Genomic DNA, 17,623 nt, shown 5'->3' on the forward strand with positions numbered 1-17,623 from the left:
TTTCCCTATTTACTCTATAGATTGTCAATGGCAGTTTCACTCTGAATGTTTCTGTGGTTTTGTGTTATTCACTTAATTATACACTTAATGCATCTTGCAATTGCAAATTCAATATTTAGTTATTTATATAACCTTTGCTAAAAGTTAATAGTAATTAAAGGCCAGAAATATTAAAAAGAAGCTGTTATTTTAGCAAAGGAATTCATACTCAAATAAACTATGGAGAAGAGTATTTTTGGATTAAGTATGCTTGTTATTTATAGATGGATAGAAGTAGTATAGTTCCATTTTTTCCTCTTTTTTATCGTCTTTTTTCTTTAAAATACATATACATACTACATTTTTTGATAGATTTATTGTAATACTAAATAGATTAATATAAAGAAAATATGAGAATTTACATTAATATTTTGTATTTGCTCTTAGATATGAAAACAGATCTGAACTTGCTGCTTGAATGCCTTAAATATCAGATGGATTGCCCTGTATCTCAGAAAGAGGCTTTGATCACTATTTATTCAATTTGTCAACAAAACAGTAAGAATACTTCTTCCTTTAAAAACGTAATTTTATGCTAACAATATATTTTAAGAAGCTGGTTGTCACTGTAAAAGAAATTATCTCAAGGGCATAAGGCTTGGGAAGTTCTACAATCTTGGAAGGTGTTCATTTTATGGAGAAACAAAAGCAAATGTTTAACTTTTGTTCTTTTGTTTTCTGTTATAGGTGAAGCGAGCGAGTATTTTAGAGAAATTGGTGGTTTGATGTTTATAAATGATCTTGCAAAGTCAAGTGTTCATTGCATAGTAAAGGAAGCAGCTTTATTCACATTAGGATTTATTATAGAGAGTAATGGTAATAACACTACTATTTATATTTCTGAGTGAGTCATGATCCCTTCTTGAACTTCTGCTTGTGTTTTGTCACAGAAAGTCAGGTTACAAGTTTATCAGCTTGTGTGAGGGGCAGTGACAGTGCTGTTGTTTCATCCTTCATCCCCAGATTTGGAGAAAGACCTTGCTGACCTGAGCAAACAGCAAATATTTTTTGGTACCAGATGGCTGTACTTCTCTTCCTCAGCAGCAAGTGTTAAATGACAATAGATTGTTCCAAGATTCCCTAAGTCCTGGTTGGTTTAGAACTGAACCAGGGGGAAGCCGTCAGTTACTTTACAGTCCTGTTTGTCTCTACCAAGCACACATTGGATGCAAATGAGACTGTAATTATTCTATTACAAAAGTAATATATAATTACAGATGGCTTGCTTTTGGACTTAATGGGTTTTGTTTTCTGGTTTCAGTTTATTGTCAACAAACTTTGTGTACTTCTGCATTGTTCGAAGACCTCATTTTATTTTTAATGAATAAGGATTCCAGTGTGAACTTGAAAAGAATGTCTGTTTATGTCATCTTAGTACTGGTTTCAAATAATAGTAAGTTGGGTTTTTTCTGTGTTATAACATCTTTTTATATATATATATATATATATTTGTGAATCTGCAGTACAGAAATTTGGAACACTCAATAGGTTATGTTTTGGTAAAGTTAATTTATGAAGAAAGGTTTCAAGTGTCTGAACCTGAAGAGTGTAAGTAGATCATAGCTCCCTGAAATTTCCTGAAACAGCAGAAAGTGTTTTAGTTATAAAAATGGATTTATATGCAAATCAGTAGTTTCTGACAATGTGTAGAAAAAAATAGACATGGAAAAAAATGAAATGTTTTTGCCAATGTGTTGGTGTGGTTTTGTATGTGTTTTTTGGGGGACATATATGCTTACGAAATGGAAATAAAATGTACATAGGTAAATTGAACTCGACATGAAGATTTTGTCTCAGGTTGCAAGTGTTTTCAGTGTCTTGTATGTGTTCTATTTTAGAAAGTGGTCAAACCTATGTCAGAGATACAGGCTGCATTAGTCTTCTGCTACAGTTATTCAGGTAAACAAACAGTCGCAATTGAAACAGGAAAATTATAGACTATTTAGGACTTATGTTTGCTTGACTATCTGGGACTTGTTTCCATTGTGCTTAACAGAACAACTCTCTCCTCATCTGAGATGAATCTGTCAGATGAAAATACTAATCAGTGCTATCAGCTTTGGTCTTCAGTGTGCAGTACTCTCTGTGCCTGTGTTAACAATCCTCAGAATGGTAAGTGTTGCTGTTTAAAATAGTGAAAAAAAGTTTAAAGTATTTCTCCAAAGTGACAACAGTTTTTCTTCGTTTTTACTGTTCAACTGAAATTTCATATTACATTTTGATTTAAGGTTATTTGTTTTTACTTTTCCAGAAGATAATCAAAACATCTGTTGTTCAGTCTTTCCCAAATGTTTAACTTTTGTTCTTTTGTTTTCTGTTATAGGTGAAGCGAGCGAGTATTTTAGAGAAATTGGTGGTTTGATGTTTATAAATGATCTTGCAAAGTCAAGTGTTCATTGCATAGTAAAGGAAGCAGCTTTATTCACATTAGGATTTATTATAGAGAGTAATGGTAATAACACTACTATTTATATTTCTGAGTGAGTCATGATCCCTTCTTGAACTTCTGCTTGTGTTTTGTCACAGAAAGTCAGGTTACAAGTTTATCAGCTTGTGTGAGGGGCAGTGACAGTGCTGTTGTTTCATCCTTCATCCCCAGATTTGGAGAAAGACCTTGCTGACCTGAGCAAACAGCAAATATTTTTTGGTACCAGATGGCTGTACTTCTCTTCCTCAGCAGCAAGTGTTAAATGACAATAGATTGTTCCAAGATTCCCTAAGTCCTGGTTGGTTTAGAACTGAACCAGGGGGAAGCCGTCAGTTACTTTACAGTCCTGTTTGTCTCTACCAAGCACACATTGGATGCAAATGAGACTGTAATTATTCTATTACAAAAGTAATATATAATTACAGATGGCTTGCTTTTGGACTTAATGGGTTTTGTTTTCTGGTTTCAGTTTATTGTCAACAAACTTTGTGTACTTCTGCATTGTTCGAAGACCTCATTTTATTTTTAATGAATAAGGATTCCAGTGTGAACTTGAAAAGAATGTCTGTTTATGTCATCTTAGTACTGGTTTCAAATAATAGTAAGTTGGGTTTTTTCTGTGTTATAACATCTTTTTATATATATATATATATATATATTTGTGAATCTGCAGTACAGAAATTTGGAACACTCAATAGGTTATGTTTTGGTAAAGTTAATTTATGAAGAAAGGTTTCAAGTGTCTGAACCTGAAGAGTGTAAGTAGATCATAGCTCCCTGAAATTTCCTGAAACAGCAGAAAGTGTTTTAGTTATAAAAATGGATTTATATGCAAATCAGTAGTTTCTGACAATGTGTAGAAAAAAATAGACATGGAAAAAAATGAAATGTTTTTGCCAATGTGTTGGTGTGGTTTTGTATGTGTTTTTTGGGGGACATATATGCTTACGAAATGGAAATAAAATGTACATAGGTAAATTGAACTCGACATGAAGATTTTGTCTCAGGTTGCAAGTGTTTTCAGTGTCTTGTATGTGTTCTATTTTAGAAAGTGGTCAAACCTATGTCAGAGATACAGGCTGCATTAGTCTTCTGCTACAGTTATTCAGGTAAACAAACAGTCGCAATTGAAACAGGAAAATTATAGACTATTTAGGACTTATGTTTGCTTGACTATCTGGGACTTGTTTCCATTGTGCTTAACAGAACAACTCTCTCCTCATCTGAGATGAATCTGTCAGATGAAAATACTAATCAGTGCTATCAGCTTTGGTCTTCAGTGTGCAGTACTCTCTGTGCCTGTGTTAACAATCCTCAGAATGGTAAGTGTTGCTGTTTAAAATAGTGAAAAAAAGTTTAAAGTATTTCTCCAAAGTGACAACAGTTTTTCTTCGTTTTTACTGTTCAACTGAAATTTCATATTACATTTTGATTTAAGGTTATTTGTTTTTACTTTTCCAGAAGATAATCAAAACATCTGTTGTTCAGTCCTATGCCAAAGAGTGGCTTGAAATTTGCACAGAGCCTGAGATAGTTCGTCCTATTTGTTCATTTGTTGGTCTCACAGTTGCAAATAACTGTAAGTGCAGCTCAACCTTTAAAGTTTTTATTTTCTAAAACTAAGTTTAATTTGTTAGTTGTGTTTGAGTTCTCTTTGCTAATCTCTACAAATTTATCTGTTCGTCCAACTTTTACACTGGAAACTATATTCCACCATCTTTACTTACACCGCATTGTGCTGAAGTGCACAAATAGCCACAAACTGGCTATGTTTAATAAGGTCAGTAAGAACTATTTGGAAGCTCTGTTGATTAAAATCATATTACAAATATAAGTCATTATTCCATCTCTGAAAATGATGACTTGGGTAAAACTTGGGCATGTTTGCTGTTGGTATGCATGTATTAGTGCCACGTGTTTCCTGTAAGTCTTCTGTAAGACAATCACTACATTTCTCAAAATTAATATATATCCAACTTCAACTTTGTTGTATGGGTGGAAATTTAATGATTAATACCTGCACAGAAAGATTGTGATGATTGATAAAATGCTAAAACAATTTACAACTTGTATTATGTAAGCTGGTTTTCTTTTTTCTTTTCTTTTTTTTTTTTCCCCCTAAGCATACGTGCTTAAATATTTTGTTTCTGTTGGAGGATTGGATATGTTGGCTAAAGTTCTCCTCAAGCTGATGCATGACTCCTGTATGAGTCAGTCAAGCACAAAACTAGCAGTAGTAGTAACGAAGACTCTGGATGCCTGCATTGCTAATGACTGTGAGTGGAAATACTGATACTATTTTTTATATATGTGGGAATTTTAACATGCAATTTTCAAAATCTTGTTTTGGTGGAAAAATTACATGAGTAGATGCTAAAAGGCAATTAAATTATAAACTTCCCAGTTTATATTGCAGATTTAAAAAAAATACTTAATAAATATAAAAAAACCTAAATATAAAAAAATTACATGCATATGGGGAATGATTTAGCTCATCTGAGGTAGGTTACTTTCCCATTGTTGCTGAAATAAACAACAAAATGTAAACTATACTGAAATTTAAAAATAAGATGCTAGAGCTTGTTTTGTGTAAGTGAAGCTGAGAACTACTTGTGGGAGTCAACCTGGGTCCTGAAGTTACAGCTGTTATCCCTAAGCTGATAGAGTTCATAAACTTTGTAACCTTTAGGAGACCACAGTAACTCAGGCATGGAGCTAAACAAATGTGGTATGTCTGCATAACACAACTTTGCACTGATTTACTGATGATCCTGTGCTGTTGGACATGATTATTATATTTGACACTCTGCCATAAGTGCTTGCTAATGGAAGTTCAAAAAAGTTTAAAAACATATACCTCCACTAGTTTTGTGCCTAGTTGCAATTAATTTGATATGTGACAGGATTAGGTTTCAGCATGTATGTTCTAGCAGTGGTGTTCCCAGTATTAGAAAGAGGTTGCCCTTTACCAGAAACATTTCTAGCTCTTTTTTGTGGCAGATAAATTATATGTCAAACCTTGTGCCACTCTTGATTGCTGTATTATGGAGCTGATAAAGAGTGTGGAGAAACTCAGCAGAGGTCTACAAATCTTGCACATTACAAAGCCCTTGTATCAGATCTTCTGCCACACCTCTGTGCAGCACAATCTAGGAGAAGGGGCAGTGTTGGATTTGGGAACTAGCATGGACAGAGTTACTGCCCCAGAAGGGATGTGGTAATTTGAAGTAGTGAAAAGAAAGGGAGAAGAAGAGGATCACTGTGCAGGTCCAAGGCTTTTAGAGGTCTGTAGAGTGCCTTTGAAAACCAGCATTTTATACTTGGACGATGCCTATATACTTACTGTCTAGTTTATTTTTCTTAAATTTTCTTAAATTATTTTTAACATAATAGCTGCTATGGGTGTTGTCTTGACAAAGTATCACACTGTGTCAGAGCTGCTGAAGCTGCTGTCCAATGATACTCTTGATACAGGAGAAAAAATTAGTATTCTTCTAACAATCGGACACTGTACTGAAGTTTGTGGTAAGATGTATTTCTTTTTCCTTTCTGTCAGTTTCTACTACATTCTCATATGTTAACTACTTCAGTGGCATCATTTCATGAAGACAAACTTGAGGGAAAGTTCTATTAAATAGTGTAATACTAATATTCAGAAAAAATGTTTGCCATAATGTTCCATCTTTAGATTTTAAAACCTGTTGGTAGATGGTATCTTTTAAGAGCTTAGAAAAACCAGACTACTGTGCAAGAATTCAGAGCTAATTGTAGGTATCACAGAGTAAAATTCATTCAGACCTGAAATCTACTACAATAAATATACACCAAACAAGTCTTTTGGGCTCTATTTTAAAGGTCCTTGATACATACAGCTTCTGTCTACCATTTGCATCACTACTTTCTTTAAAAGCTATATAACAGTATTGTTTTTGAAGTAACATAAACAGTAGGTAATCCTGAAGCGTTTTTGCCAGGCTCCTCAGGGCTTTCTCAAGAATATCTGGTGAAAATACCACACTTAATTTGGTATTTTCTGGTAGTACACACAAAGAGTGGGAAGTTGTGAGACACTGATCATTATTTATTTATACTACTGTTTTTTATTATATATGCTCAGAAATGCATGAAAAGGGGATTATGTTAAAGAATTCTGATTTATTATCATCCCCTAAGTGTCAATAACAAGTTCAACAATTAGCTCAGTATGTCATAAATCTGATATTTGAAGAGACACTTTTTCACAAAGAATTAATTGAATAAAAGCTTAATGGAAAATGTCTTTCCAATAGAAAGATGATTAAATCAACAGAAGAAAAGTTCATCTTAAAATATCAACACTGAGAAATAATATTTAATCTTTTGTTGATTCTTTTTATCAAGTTTAGACAACAAATAACTGCTTTTAAAAAGTTGTCAGTTTTGTGAACACATACTGCAAATGAGATCACAATAAAAAATGTAGCTACTTACATAGTTAACCATGAGAAATAGATTAGCTAGACCAGAATTAAATTACTAATTTTTTTAGAGTTTTGCTAATGATGCACTTTAAGCTTTTGGTATTTCTGTATCTCAAGACTTAGATAAATGTGGTGTACATACTTTGAGAGTATATATCAAAGGAAAAGAAATACAGAAGCCATAATGAAAATATTTTATGTGACAATTATATGGGTTTGGAACTTGGTCATATAATTTGTCTCAGTCTTTCTCTAGTTTTTTTAAAAGAACTTTGAGCTATGATCAAATCATCCTGTATGATCTAGAGCACTTCTACTGCAACTTAGGTAGTAAGTCATTACTTTATGCTTGCATCCATAATGAAAATATCTTTTTAAGAATTTCTCTGAAAGTTACTAGTATTAGGTTTTATAGTTATTGTAAGATTAAGGGTATATGAGGCTAAAACAGATGTATTTTCTTTTACATTGTCCTATTTTAGAAGAAAACCAGTGTGAACTGCTCCAGAACAATGGTCTCCCACTTATGATTCAGGTATTAACAGAGTCTCAGGATGAGGAGCTAAACAAAGCTGCTACTTTTGTGCTGCAGAACTGCAAACAAATGAGTAAGTTTACTGTTATTGCTTGAAAAATTACAGAGATTATTTCCATCTTTAAGTTCTGTTGACTTTCTGAATTATTTTAACTGTAGCAACTTTGTAATTTTGTGTACCCCAAGTGATATTTGTTTTCTGCAAAAAAAAAAAGCATATTTGCCACCATGGACAGATTATGGCATTTAGACAGAAAAAAAAATTAAAAAATTATGGTGATGTTGCAATAATGCATTTGTGAAACCTATATATGTAGAGCTAGCTTTATAAAAGCTTTCTATCTAGAAATTATGTGCAAAATATTAACATTGACATCTAATGTGCAATTGTTACTCTCTTACTGGGGATCTACTATGCTATATAGAGGCTAAACCAATAGATAATCAGGCCTGAAATCTGTATTGCCAAAATTATTTGGCAGTATTAAAAAATACCAATCTTTATTTTTAAAGTAGGATGTAATTTGAAGTATCTTGCTGAAGTTGTGGGTTGTTGTTTTATTAACTGTATAATACTGTCAATGAAGCAAAGAACTTGTCCTTTAATCTCTAAAGCATGGAAGGTATTATGCCATTGATATTTAGTAGAAAGCATGTATCCACTTTTTTGTACAGAAAACTTAGCTGAGAGTTCGGTTAAAGATTGAAGGGGGTGTGGTGATTGTCAGTGTCCATTAATGTGGAGTTGCTTTTCTTAAAAATAAGAGACCCATATTAATAAAGGACCTATAGTTAGGATTACGTCCATGATTTAGAGCACAGCATCATTGTGTAAACAGCATATATTAACCTTAATTGCAAGCTGGCCTCTTGTAACTACAGCTTATGTTTGAAATCTATTAACATTTGTGTGAATTTAAATGAAGTTGGGCCGTTCCTCAGCATACTAAAATATAACAAATATCTAAGTGTTAATTGATAAAAATTTTTATATTAATATTTTGTTGTTTTTTTTTAAGCCGAGCAATTGTCTCTGAAAATAAATGACAATTCATTAAATGTGAACAATGCTGAAGAGCTGGACTTGCAAGTCAGAAAAAGAAGTCTACAGGACTACTGGAAGAAAGCAAAAGAAATTTTACACCGAATAAAGTTGATTGAAAAAGAACACGATGAGGTTTGCCTATTTACCAAAGTAGAAGAAACAGAAAGTAAACCCTCAAGATAATTTCAGTATGAGCTAGAAACATAGGGAAAACATTAGATATGGGTGAAATTACAACTTGCAACTTTTATCATTACTATTTGTAACAGAAAATTAGTAGTATGCAGGGCAATCAGGATGCAGGCATCTCTATTTTTATGTAGTATTTTAGTTTATAATAAAAAGCAAATTTACTACAAAATTGAGGTAACTTAGGCCTTGTTTTAGTAGCAAATACCTTGCTTCAGCCTGGAATTACCACTTAGTAACTACACCTCCAGCCCCACTCTCTCTTGTTGGCTTTCAACTCAATCAGGGTTTTTTTAAGTTTCTCTGGAATTTGCTTTACCTTCAGAGTTAGACTGGTCTATCCTAGTTAATCTTGTTACTAGTTGTATTTAGTGTTTTTATAGAGTTTGTATAGTTGCTAACTAGTATATTTCAATACAGGAAGGAAGGCAAGGAAGAGTATTCATAGAGGGATCTTCAGAAGCCAATACTGAAGCATCAAAATACCATGAAGTGAATCCTGCTGATTCAAATGCTTTAATAGAAAGAACACATGAAGTAGGACAATGTCCACAGCTGACCTACACGTTAGATGATCAGGTTCTCATTCCATCTGTAAATTATTCTCCACTTAAAAATGAAATAGTGAATGCTGTGGAGTCAGTAAATGCTGCTGTCAGACAAAGCAAACAGAGTAATAGTCCATGTGCAGCGGAAGAACTGCAAACCCACCATGTACTTCCAAGTCCTGGTATGAATGAAAAAACCGCTTGTGTAAAAAATCAGTCTGTTCCTCAAGTAAGGTAAGTATTTTACACCTAAGAAGAAATACTAAGTTAGTTTTCTTTAGTAGTTTCCAAATGATCACAATATCATAGGAGCATGTTGGTTGCATAAAAGTTAACCAGTGTAAGAAAAGAAGAAAATCAACCATTTCTAGAACAATTGTTACATCTAGTGAAGGCTATGGTATTTTGAAAACTTTGTGAAAGTTTTATGTGCACTAAATAATATTTACATGAACCAGAATTGCAAATTACTCTGGAAACTGGTATTCATTCAAAGCACTTTGCTCCAAAAGCTGGAGCAGACATGCTGAACACTACTGCAAGGGCTGCTAATCACAGACCTCTGGTAAACAGATTTCTGACACACAGTGATTATATGCTGGATACTACAAGCCCAGTAACTTGGAATAATTAGAATAAATTCTTTAGAGTTTTATATTTTATATATTTAATATGGTTTTTGTTTTGTTTTTGGAATGTGTGTTTTAATTTTTTTTTTACTGTATATTATTAATTTTTAAAAAGTTTATTCACATTTTTATCTTCCTAGTGGACGTTGTTTTAAAAAACCAGTGGAAGTTAATAAAAATATGAAACAGACATGCACATCAGGTACAAATAGCTAAGCATATATTCTTTTCTTAAGTAATTTTTTCCCTAATGATATTTTAATTAGTTTTGTGTACTTTTATCACTACCTTTTATCAGATATTGTGTATCATTATATGACAGAGTACATTATGTATAGTATCCTTAATCTGTTTACATAGTTTTGGAATTTTATATTGAATACAATTTTACCAGGAAAGTATTTACTCTGCTTTTCTTCTAATACATATTTTAAGTTTCTTTTTTTTAAATTGATTTTAAATATTCAAATAAATGTATCGCAGCTAAGTGTTTTCAGTTTAGTCTGAACTGATCAATGAAAGCAAGTAATAGAAAATGTGTAAGGATGCTGGTTTAGTTCTGTGCTTCTAAGATTGGGGATGGAACCTCCCTGTGAGAGTGACTTTTGCCTGAAGCTATTCCTACATGTTGAAAATGTGTTTAAGATAAATGTTTCTTTTCAGGTTTGCATTGATCTTCTTAGTCTGATAAATTTATTTCAGAACTGGATTCTGTTCAATCTAATCTTTATTAATGATGTCATTTCCTGTTACCTTAAAAAATGTATTAATTAGATTAGTGTTTGCCAGAATTGTAGCTTTACAGGTAGCCAAGCTGATCTCCAGGTTATACCTATTTAAATGGTGAATAAGTATGTTCCAGTACAGCACATTTTTCAGTATCTGATTCCAAATAGAAATCAAGTTTAGAGGGTTTAGTTAAGCAATGTAAGTTTACAGGGTTATTTTGCTGTGTTCAAGTGCAAGTAATATGCTGTGGGAGGGTGATGAAAAAGCACTGAATTAAATGTAATTATACTGGGTTGACAAAAATGTAAATTTAACTTCAGGAATTTCATTTGGATTTTCTGCTGTGTTGTACATTAAACTTCAATAATCTACACGTAGAAAATACGATTTAATACCGGTATGCTGATGCATGATTGCCACAGCAAAAGATAGGTCACATTTTCTTAATGTTTTTTTCCTTCCTAATTTAGATCAACATTCACTCTTCTCAGAGATAACCAGGGAAGGAAAAAGTGCTTCAACTACATCTGCATCCCATAAAGTAGCAGATTTAAGGTGTTTAGGTAAATATTATCTTAGGTCTTTCTTTCCAGAGTCCATAAAATAGGCTTCAAAGAGTCAGCAATGCAGTAAGTAAACTGACATTACAGAAATCTTAATACATCTATTGAGTTACCTCTTAAGGAATTCTTAACTGCTTCCTTTCCTTTCTATTGAACATAAATCTGGAAATAAAGCTTACATTTTACAGTTTTGGTCTTTGTATCTTTTCTTAATGTGGGTTTACTAACAGAATATGTATTTTTAAAGATTACATGCTACTTACAAGAACACTTAATAGCAGGTGTTTCCCTCCTTTCTGTGATGGGAAAGAGGGAGTATAAACATACAACCTGGCTCAGTTCCCTTATGAGTTTATCTGCTAAGCTTCCTGACTATGATGCTGCCCTTCTGCTTTATCTGCCATACTCCAGTTAAGTACCTACAAACAATTTGATAGTAATCCAGGTTTGCAGCCCTCACTTACCGCGTCTTTCCTAATGGTCTATCTTTAGGTTATAAGAATGCTGCTGGTACTCAGGATTTGGAAATGGATTTTGTAATCAAGCCTGTATCTCTTTATAAAAAAAACCCAAAAAACAAACAAGCCCATAACCCACCTTTGAACACCATTTCGACATATGAACCCCAGTTATCAAACTAAATAAAACCTGAGCTTTAGGACTGTTTTATCTTAGGCTAGAACAGTGCAGATATGTACCAGTGCTCTTGTTATTTCTCGGTACAGAAGTTCCCCTTCAGGTGATTTAACTGACTGTGACAACATCGAAGAATAAGTAAACCATAAATTACCCTAGAAATGTCCTAAAAAATGAATAGGAAGGCTTCCTGTGAGGACATTCATACCTAAGCTAGACTTACCATTTATTGAGCTTAATACAGATAACTATTACAACAAAGATAAAGTTTCCAAGTATTTCCAAAAAATCTTTTATATTTTGGCTCTTGTGTAAATGTGCAAAGGGAATTGAGGCCCCTTTCTTCTCATCCCACTAATATTTTTTCTTCTGTAGAGGATCTGTGCCTCGTGTAGTATATCTGGAGTTGGAATGCAGTATAACTTGGTCCCATGTTGAAAACATGTTTTGTTTGTTTTTAGAGAGAAGTATTTTTAAGAAGATACATAAAGTTTAACCTCTTATGAGATGTATATATGGAAATCTGGGGGCCAAATTGTAGATTATAGTGAGCAAAATAAAATTCTGGACTTGCTGGTGGCTGCTATAGCAGTCACACTTGCTCTTTCTACAGCAGCATATTTTTTCCAGGTTGCACAGCAGGAGGACTGCCCTTCAATAGTAGAACTTTTACCAAGATGTTGCAAAGCTGTCCCTACAAGTGTGACCATCACAAAGTCATTCTGGAAGCTGAAGAAAGATATAAAAAGGAACTTCGCAAGCTGGTTGTTGGTAACAACAGTAGATACGCAGCTCATGAGCGTAATTATATATATATTTGTTTTGTTTTTAGATGTTGTAACTTGTTTTAAATCTCATTTAAATTCTGAACTTTTGGGCATCTGTTTCCAATTGTCCTGCTCTTGTAAACTCACTAATTTAATCAGATTTACCTATGGTTTTATGAATTGATATCAGAACTAGCTCTTTTGTCTTGAGCATCTTGAATATTTCTTGGCAGTAGAGAGATATCCTCATTATATACTTTGATGAGACTCTATCCTGTTTGCCAGTTAAGTACTAATAGAAGAGAATATATTAAGTTGAAGTAAGTGTGAATGTATGTATGACTTCATAACAAGGTCACATAATTCTAATATTGCATACTGATGGATGCAAGAGCCTTATAATTCTTAATTAAATAAAAGTGCATCCTATATCTTTCTGTTTCAAAGATGACATTTTAAAAAATAAACAGTCATTACTTACTAACATTTGTACTGGTGTCCATCTTACATTTTCCAGAAGTACTGCTGACCCCAGTGAGGAAAGAAAGACTGCATACAGATCCATCAGCTTTTAGGAGCAAAACGGATAGTTTCCAAAGTAAGGGCTTGGTTTGGAAATTACTGCAAAAAGCTCATACTCTCTATGTGATTATTTTGCAGGACTTTACGATGGAGGCTGTAGATAGGGAATTATAGGAATTTTTTCTGTGGATTCTGTGAAAATTTTGTATTCTAGAATATTGACATTTCATGGACATAAGTTCACAACAAAGCTACCTGGCACTTACTTTGTAGATACTGCTTTGATTCCTGCCAAGGTTGCTTCTATGCCATCTGCTATTTTTCAGTTTTGTGGCATTAATTTTTAAAATGTAGAGGAACAGTCAGGATCAGGATACAGTACAGGTGCCTGTTCCTGGTTTCAGCATCACTCTGCTATACAGTTACAGCCATGTTATTCTATTATACCTGTTTCTCTTCCTGCTTGGAGCTCTGCCAAGGGCTTGGGTCTTGGTGTGCTAAATAGCTGAAAAGGTAAACCTTAACATGTGGAACAGAATTAGAGGAAGGAACTGAAAACAGCCTATCAGACAGAAGATGTAACTATCAGAAAATTAAGTACAGGAGTCCTGTTTACCTGTTTTCTATTTTGAGGTGTTGAATAAGATGTTACTAACAAGGTAAAGTTGGAAGAGTGAATATAGATTCCATCAGTTTTCTGTAGTGCCATTTAGGAACCCTGTGTTTACAGAACCATCAGTTGCCCATAAAAACTGGTGTTCTTTCTAGTACACAATGACTGTCCATCTGTAGATAGTACATGACACTAATATATTACCTTTGGCAAATAAACATTTTCTGAAGTATTTGAGTATTTCTGAGTGTTCTAGTCTTTCCTCCAAGACCAGACAGTAGTATGAATGAAAAGATGGTTCTCTCTTAAATTCTAATTCCTAAAACATTAGCTATGTTTTGTGGTTTGTTTGTTTTTTTTTAAAGAATGAAGCATAATGTTTTGTTGGTTTTATTTTTTTTTAAGGTATTATTTTGACTCCCATTAGAAAAAACAAATCCAGCATTTCAAAAAGAGATGAACACAGCAAAAATACTAGGTTGACTGATGACTATAACTTGATACCTACATATGACAAGTGTGAGTATTAAAAGAAAACCATGTAATAAATATAACTTGAAGATCAGGTTATGCATTTAGGTCAGGATACTGAGAAAAGTACTTGTGCTTCCTACTGAAGACAAATGGCTAAGAATTTAAGTTTGTTCTTGTATCTTGTACCTTCAATTGAACTATTATTGGTGTTTGAGTTAATTCCTGTTTTAAGTTTCCAATGCATAAATAATCCTTGTGTGTTAATGTCAACGATGAGAAAAAGATCTCATGAAAATGAGGTAAAACTAATAAAGCAAGACTTACATAGTCAAGTTCACTAGAAGAAATGTTCCTTTGTAACACTATATTCAGTTTGACAGTAGATTTCAGTTAGTTTGTTTTAACTAAGAGATGGCCTTGTTCACATTTCCATAGCTTTCAAAAAAACCCAAGATGCTAACTTGAAAAGACAAAGAGTCAAAGAAATGTGTGACCAGCAATGTCAGCACTTAAAAGAAAACTGCAACTATCCACTTGACAAAGATGAGGTTAGTTATGCAAAGCCTAATCATATACTCACATAGTTATTAGTGTCCAAATAAAATCACTTTAAATTGCATAATTTCTTTTAAAGTCACCTTTAAAAGGAGCCCAGTAGCAAAGTGAACCTTATTAAAAAGATATTCCTCTGTTGATTCTGTTCCAGTCATACTGATTTATCCTTGACATGAGTTAAGTTTTTTTTCAACTGACAATCCTTTCTGAATAATGGATATGGAGATATGCTTTTTCCTGCACTAATGAAAATTTTCATAGTATAGAAATAACAGAAACCTGAAGGAATAAACATACTAAGAGTATAAACTATGTAGGCATAACAGATGAAGGTAAAGGTAATGGAAAAATTCTTATTTCAGTAAGTGGGTGACAGTGAAGACCTTGAAGAACCACTGTAGTTTTTAATTTCAACAAAATACATATTTGCAGAACAATGAAATATGTTCCCTGGAGATGGGCACGAGAACTTTAACCAAGAGAAGAAGAACTCGAAAAGATTTCACAGCTGAAGAAATTAACTGTCTTTTGAGTGGAGTAAAAAAAATGGGTAATCACTGGAATTTAATTTTGTGGTCTTACCCATTTCAGAAAGGACGGACAAGTGTTGATCTTTCCAAGAAGTACTACAGGTTACAGTTGCAAGTAATCATTATTTCATTTTCTAGTACTCATATATTCTGTCAGCTCAGTTTCCAGCTTTTGCCCCTGATCTGACTTGCACCATCCAGTGCCACCTGACAGATACAAAGTCAAGAATTTCAGTTAAGGACTCTAAATTAATCCCTGTTTTATTAGGAAGTGGATATTTTCTCTGTTCTGTCTTCTTTTTCTCATGGTTTGTGCAAATTTCTCTGGCAACTTTCACTGTTTAATATGTACCTTCCTTACACGGAGATGCTCTCTATGGATGGAGTAGATGGCATTTCTGCTGTGCTTTGGGTATCTGTGGGAGTGCTTTGTGGCAAGTGTTCTTCTGCTGAAATGTTTTGTAAAATTCTGCAGTGTTTTAAGTCAACATTTGTCTTAATATTTTCTCTTCTATCCCTTATTTTATAGAAGCAAGAAAAAAACAAGTATCATCCATAAGATCCTTCAGGAGTATTTTAGAATTTGTTGCAGAATGTTGAACAGCTCTTGTTACAGTGAGTTATTGTCACAAAAATAAAAGCCCCTGGAGAATGCAGATTGGTTTGGACTCTTGTTTTTCAGTGGTAACTTTCACTGAGAGAACTGTTATGCTTTGTAAATTTAAATTTAAATTTAATTGTAAATTTAAATTACATGCAATTAAATAAGTTCCTTTTTAAAAATAATGCTATCGTTAGTAACAAAATATCAGTAAAATTTATGGAGGTTTCTAATTTAACCTTTTTGAACATTTGACTTAATTAACATTTGATTTAGCTTTTTGTTTTAATCTTTTTCTAGTTTTCTTTATACCATTTGTAGGAAGAAACTGTTTTGCTGAAATGAAAATTTTATGTCAGAAACTGATAAATGTTAATGTTGTATCAGAACTTGTTTCCTTTTAATCAGTGAAATGTTTAAAGCAGGTAAAATATTTTGTCATGTTTAATGTGCTGTATGTGCAGAAAAATATATCTAAGACAGAAAATACCAAATGTGTATTATTCAAGTAACTGAGCAGAATCACCGTTTCTGCTAATCAGATAATTTTTATAAAAAGCTATAGCAACTTGATTTTTTCAATGGTAGCCTTAGTATTTCCTGTGTGTCTTTTATCTATTCTGATAAAGGAGTGATTAATTGATAGTTAATTTGTTATGAAAAAAGTTCAGTTATCTTATTAGCACTAGGTTTTCACTATGATGTTGCTTTAAATGCTTAGACAAGCTTGAGTATTGTAAGTCAGTTTTTGGTGAAGGTGATGTCAATAGATCTACTATTATCAGCTGCTGCACTTGTTGTTTTTGTGTTTGTTGGTTTTTTTGGTTTTTTTTTTTAATATTATGAAAATATTCAAGCATCTCTAAAAGTTGGCTTTGAATGGAGCTTCTCAAAGCAGCATAGTTCCATACTGGCACATGTATTTGCAGAACATGAGCCAAAAGGGCTGCTCAGGAGCAGGACACTTGAGAGGGAGATTCTGGTCAGTTACAGACCCTGCACAGTGTTTGTCCAAGGACTCAAAAGCCAGTCTAGACAAGCTGCTCCTTCATCTATTGACCAAGTGTTTGTTAGTAATTGCTATTATTCTGGCCTAAATACGTTTCAAGTAGAGGAAATATGAAATGCTCAAGTCTTCACTTGACACAAAGTTCTGATCTTCAAAGATGAAATTTCCCCCCACCTCTTCTGGTGCTTCAGCTACGCTTGTAATGCAAGTTGCTGAAACAGACATTAAACCATTCTTGTATAATCCTAAGGGAAGAGTCATGGACTAAAAATGAACAGAAACCTGCGGTGTTAATTTGTGCAAGTCAATAATCTTTTTATCTCCTTTTAATTGACTGTACAACCTTGATAATCTTATTTTCTTGCATAAAATGCTTTAAAACCCATACATAGTGGGCATCAATTATTCTAATGCAATTGTATTTTTGTAATTTTTCGGCTGCCTAAGCTATCCACCAACAGTATTTCAGCACTTTGAAAAGCTGAAGTGCCTATCAAACACTAAGGAAAGGATGTTCACCAGAAAGCCCCGAACTTGGAACTTGCTTTGTAGCTCTATTAGAATAACAGAAATTAATTGACAAAAAGCGTGAGAGACTTTGGGCGGCAAATAAAGCTTGCCTGAGTAGGAAATAACTTAAAGCGGACAGTTTGGCCACAACACGTGTCATTAACGAGTGACGCTCCGCGCGCTGCAGGGCGAGGCCTCCCCGCGCCGCCACCGGGGGGCGCTGCCGGCGGCGGCCCCGCCC

At 33.6% G+C, this 17,623-nt stretch overlaps 1 protein-coding gene across 1 annotated transcript in view; it reads left to right on the plus strand.

Annotated features, from left to right (window-relative positions):
• CCDC79 (coiled-coil domain containing 79) overlaps window positions 1–16,208 on the plus strand; it is a 16,607-nt gene extending 399 nt beyond the window's left edge. The window contains exons 2-20 of the mRNA XM_010006235.1: window positions 427–537; window positions 727–855; window positions 1,301–1,432; window positions 1,878–1,938; window positions 2,036–2,151; window positions 2,291–2,340; window positions 3,956–4,046; window positions 4,591–4,743; window positions 5,861–5,992; window positions 7,410–7,535; window positions 8,482–8,639; window positions 9,117–9,478; window positions 10,014–10,075; window positions 11,073–11,165; window positions 12,432–12,602; window positions 14,109–14,222; window positions 14,613–14,725; window positions 15,165–15,377; window positions 16,185–16,208. Coding sequence (XP_010004537.1) covers window positions 427–537; window positions 727–855; window positions 1,301–1,432; window positions 1,878–1,938; window positions 2,036–2,151; window positions 2,291–2,340; window positions 3,956–4,046; window positions 4,591–4,743; window positions 5,861–5,992; window positions 7,410–7,535; window positions 8,482–8,639; window positions 9,117–9,478; window positions 10,014–10,075; window positions 11,073–11,165; window positions 12,432–12,602; window positions 14,109–14,222; window positions 14,613–14,725; window positions 15,165–15,377; window positions 16,185–16,208 — 2,411 coding nt within the window. The remainder of the gene's footprint in view (window positions 1–426; window positions 538–726; window positions 856–1,300; window positions 1,433–1,877; window positions 1,939–2,035; window positions 2,152–2,290; window positions 2,341–3,955; window positions 4,047–4,590; window positions 4,744–5,860; window positions 5,993–7,409; window positions 7,536–8,481; window positions 8,640–9,116; window positions 9,479–10,013; window positions 10,076–11,072; window positions 11,166–12,431; window positions 12,603–14,108; window positions 14,223–14,612; window positions 14,726–15,164; window positions 15,378–16,184) is intronic.
• The last annotated feature ends 1,415 nt before the right edge of the window (window positions 16,209–17,623 follow it).

Source organism: Chaetura pelagica, unplaced genomic scaffold (assembly GCF_000747805.2).
Source record: "Chaetura pelagica isolate M959 unplaced genomic scaffold, ChaPel_1.0 scaffold139, whole genome shotgun sequence".
In the NCBI taxonomy this organism is placed as follows: domain Eukaryota; kingdom Metazoa; phylum Chordata; class Aves; order Apodiformes; family Apodidae; genus Chaetura; species Chaetura pelagica.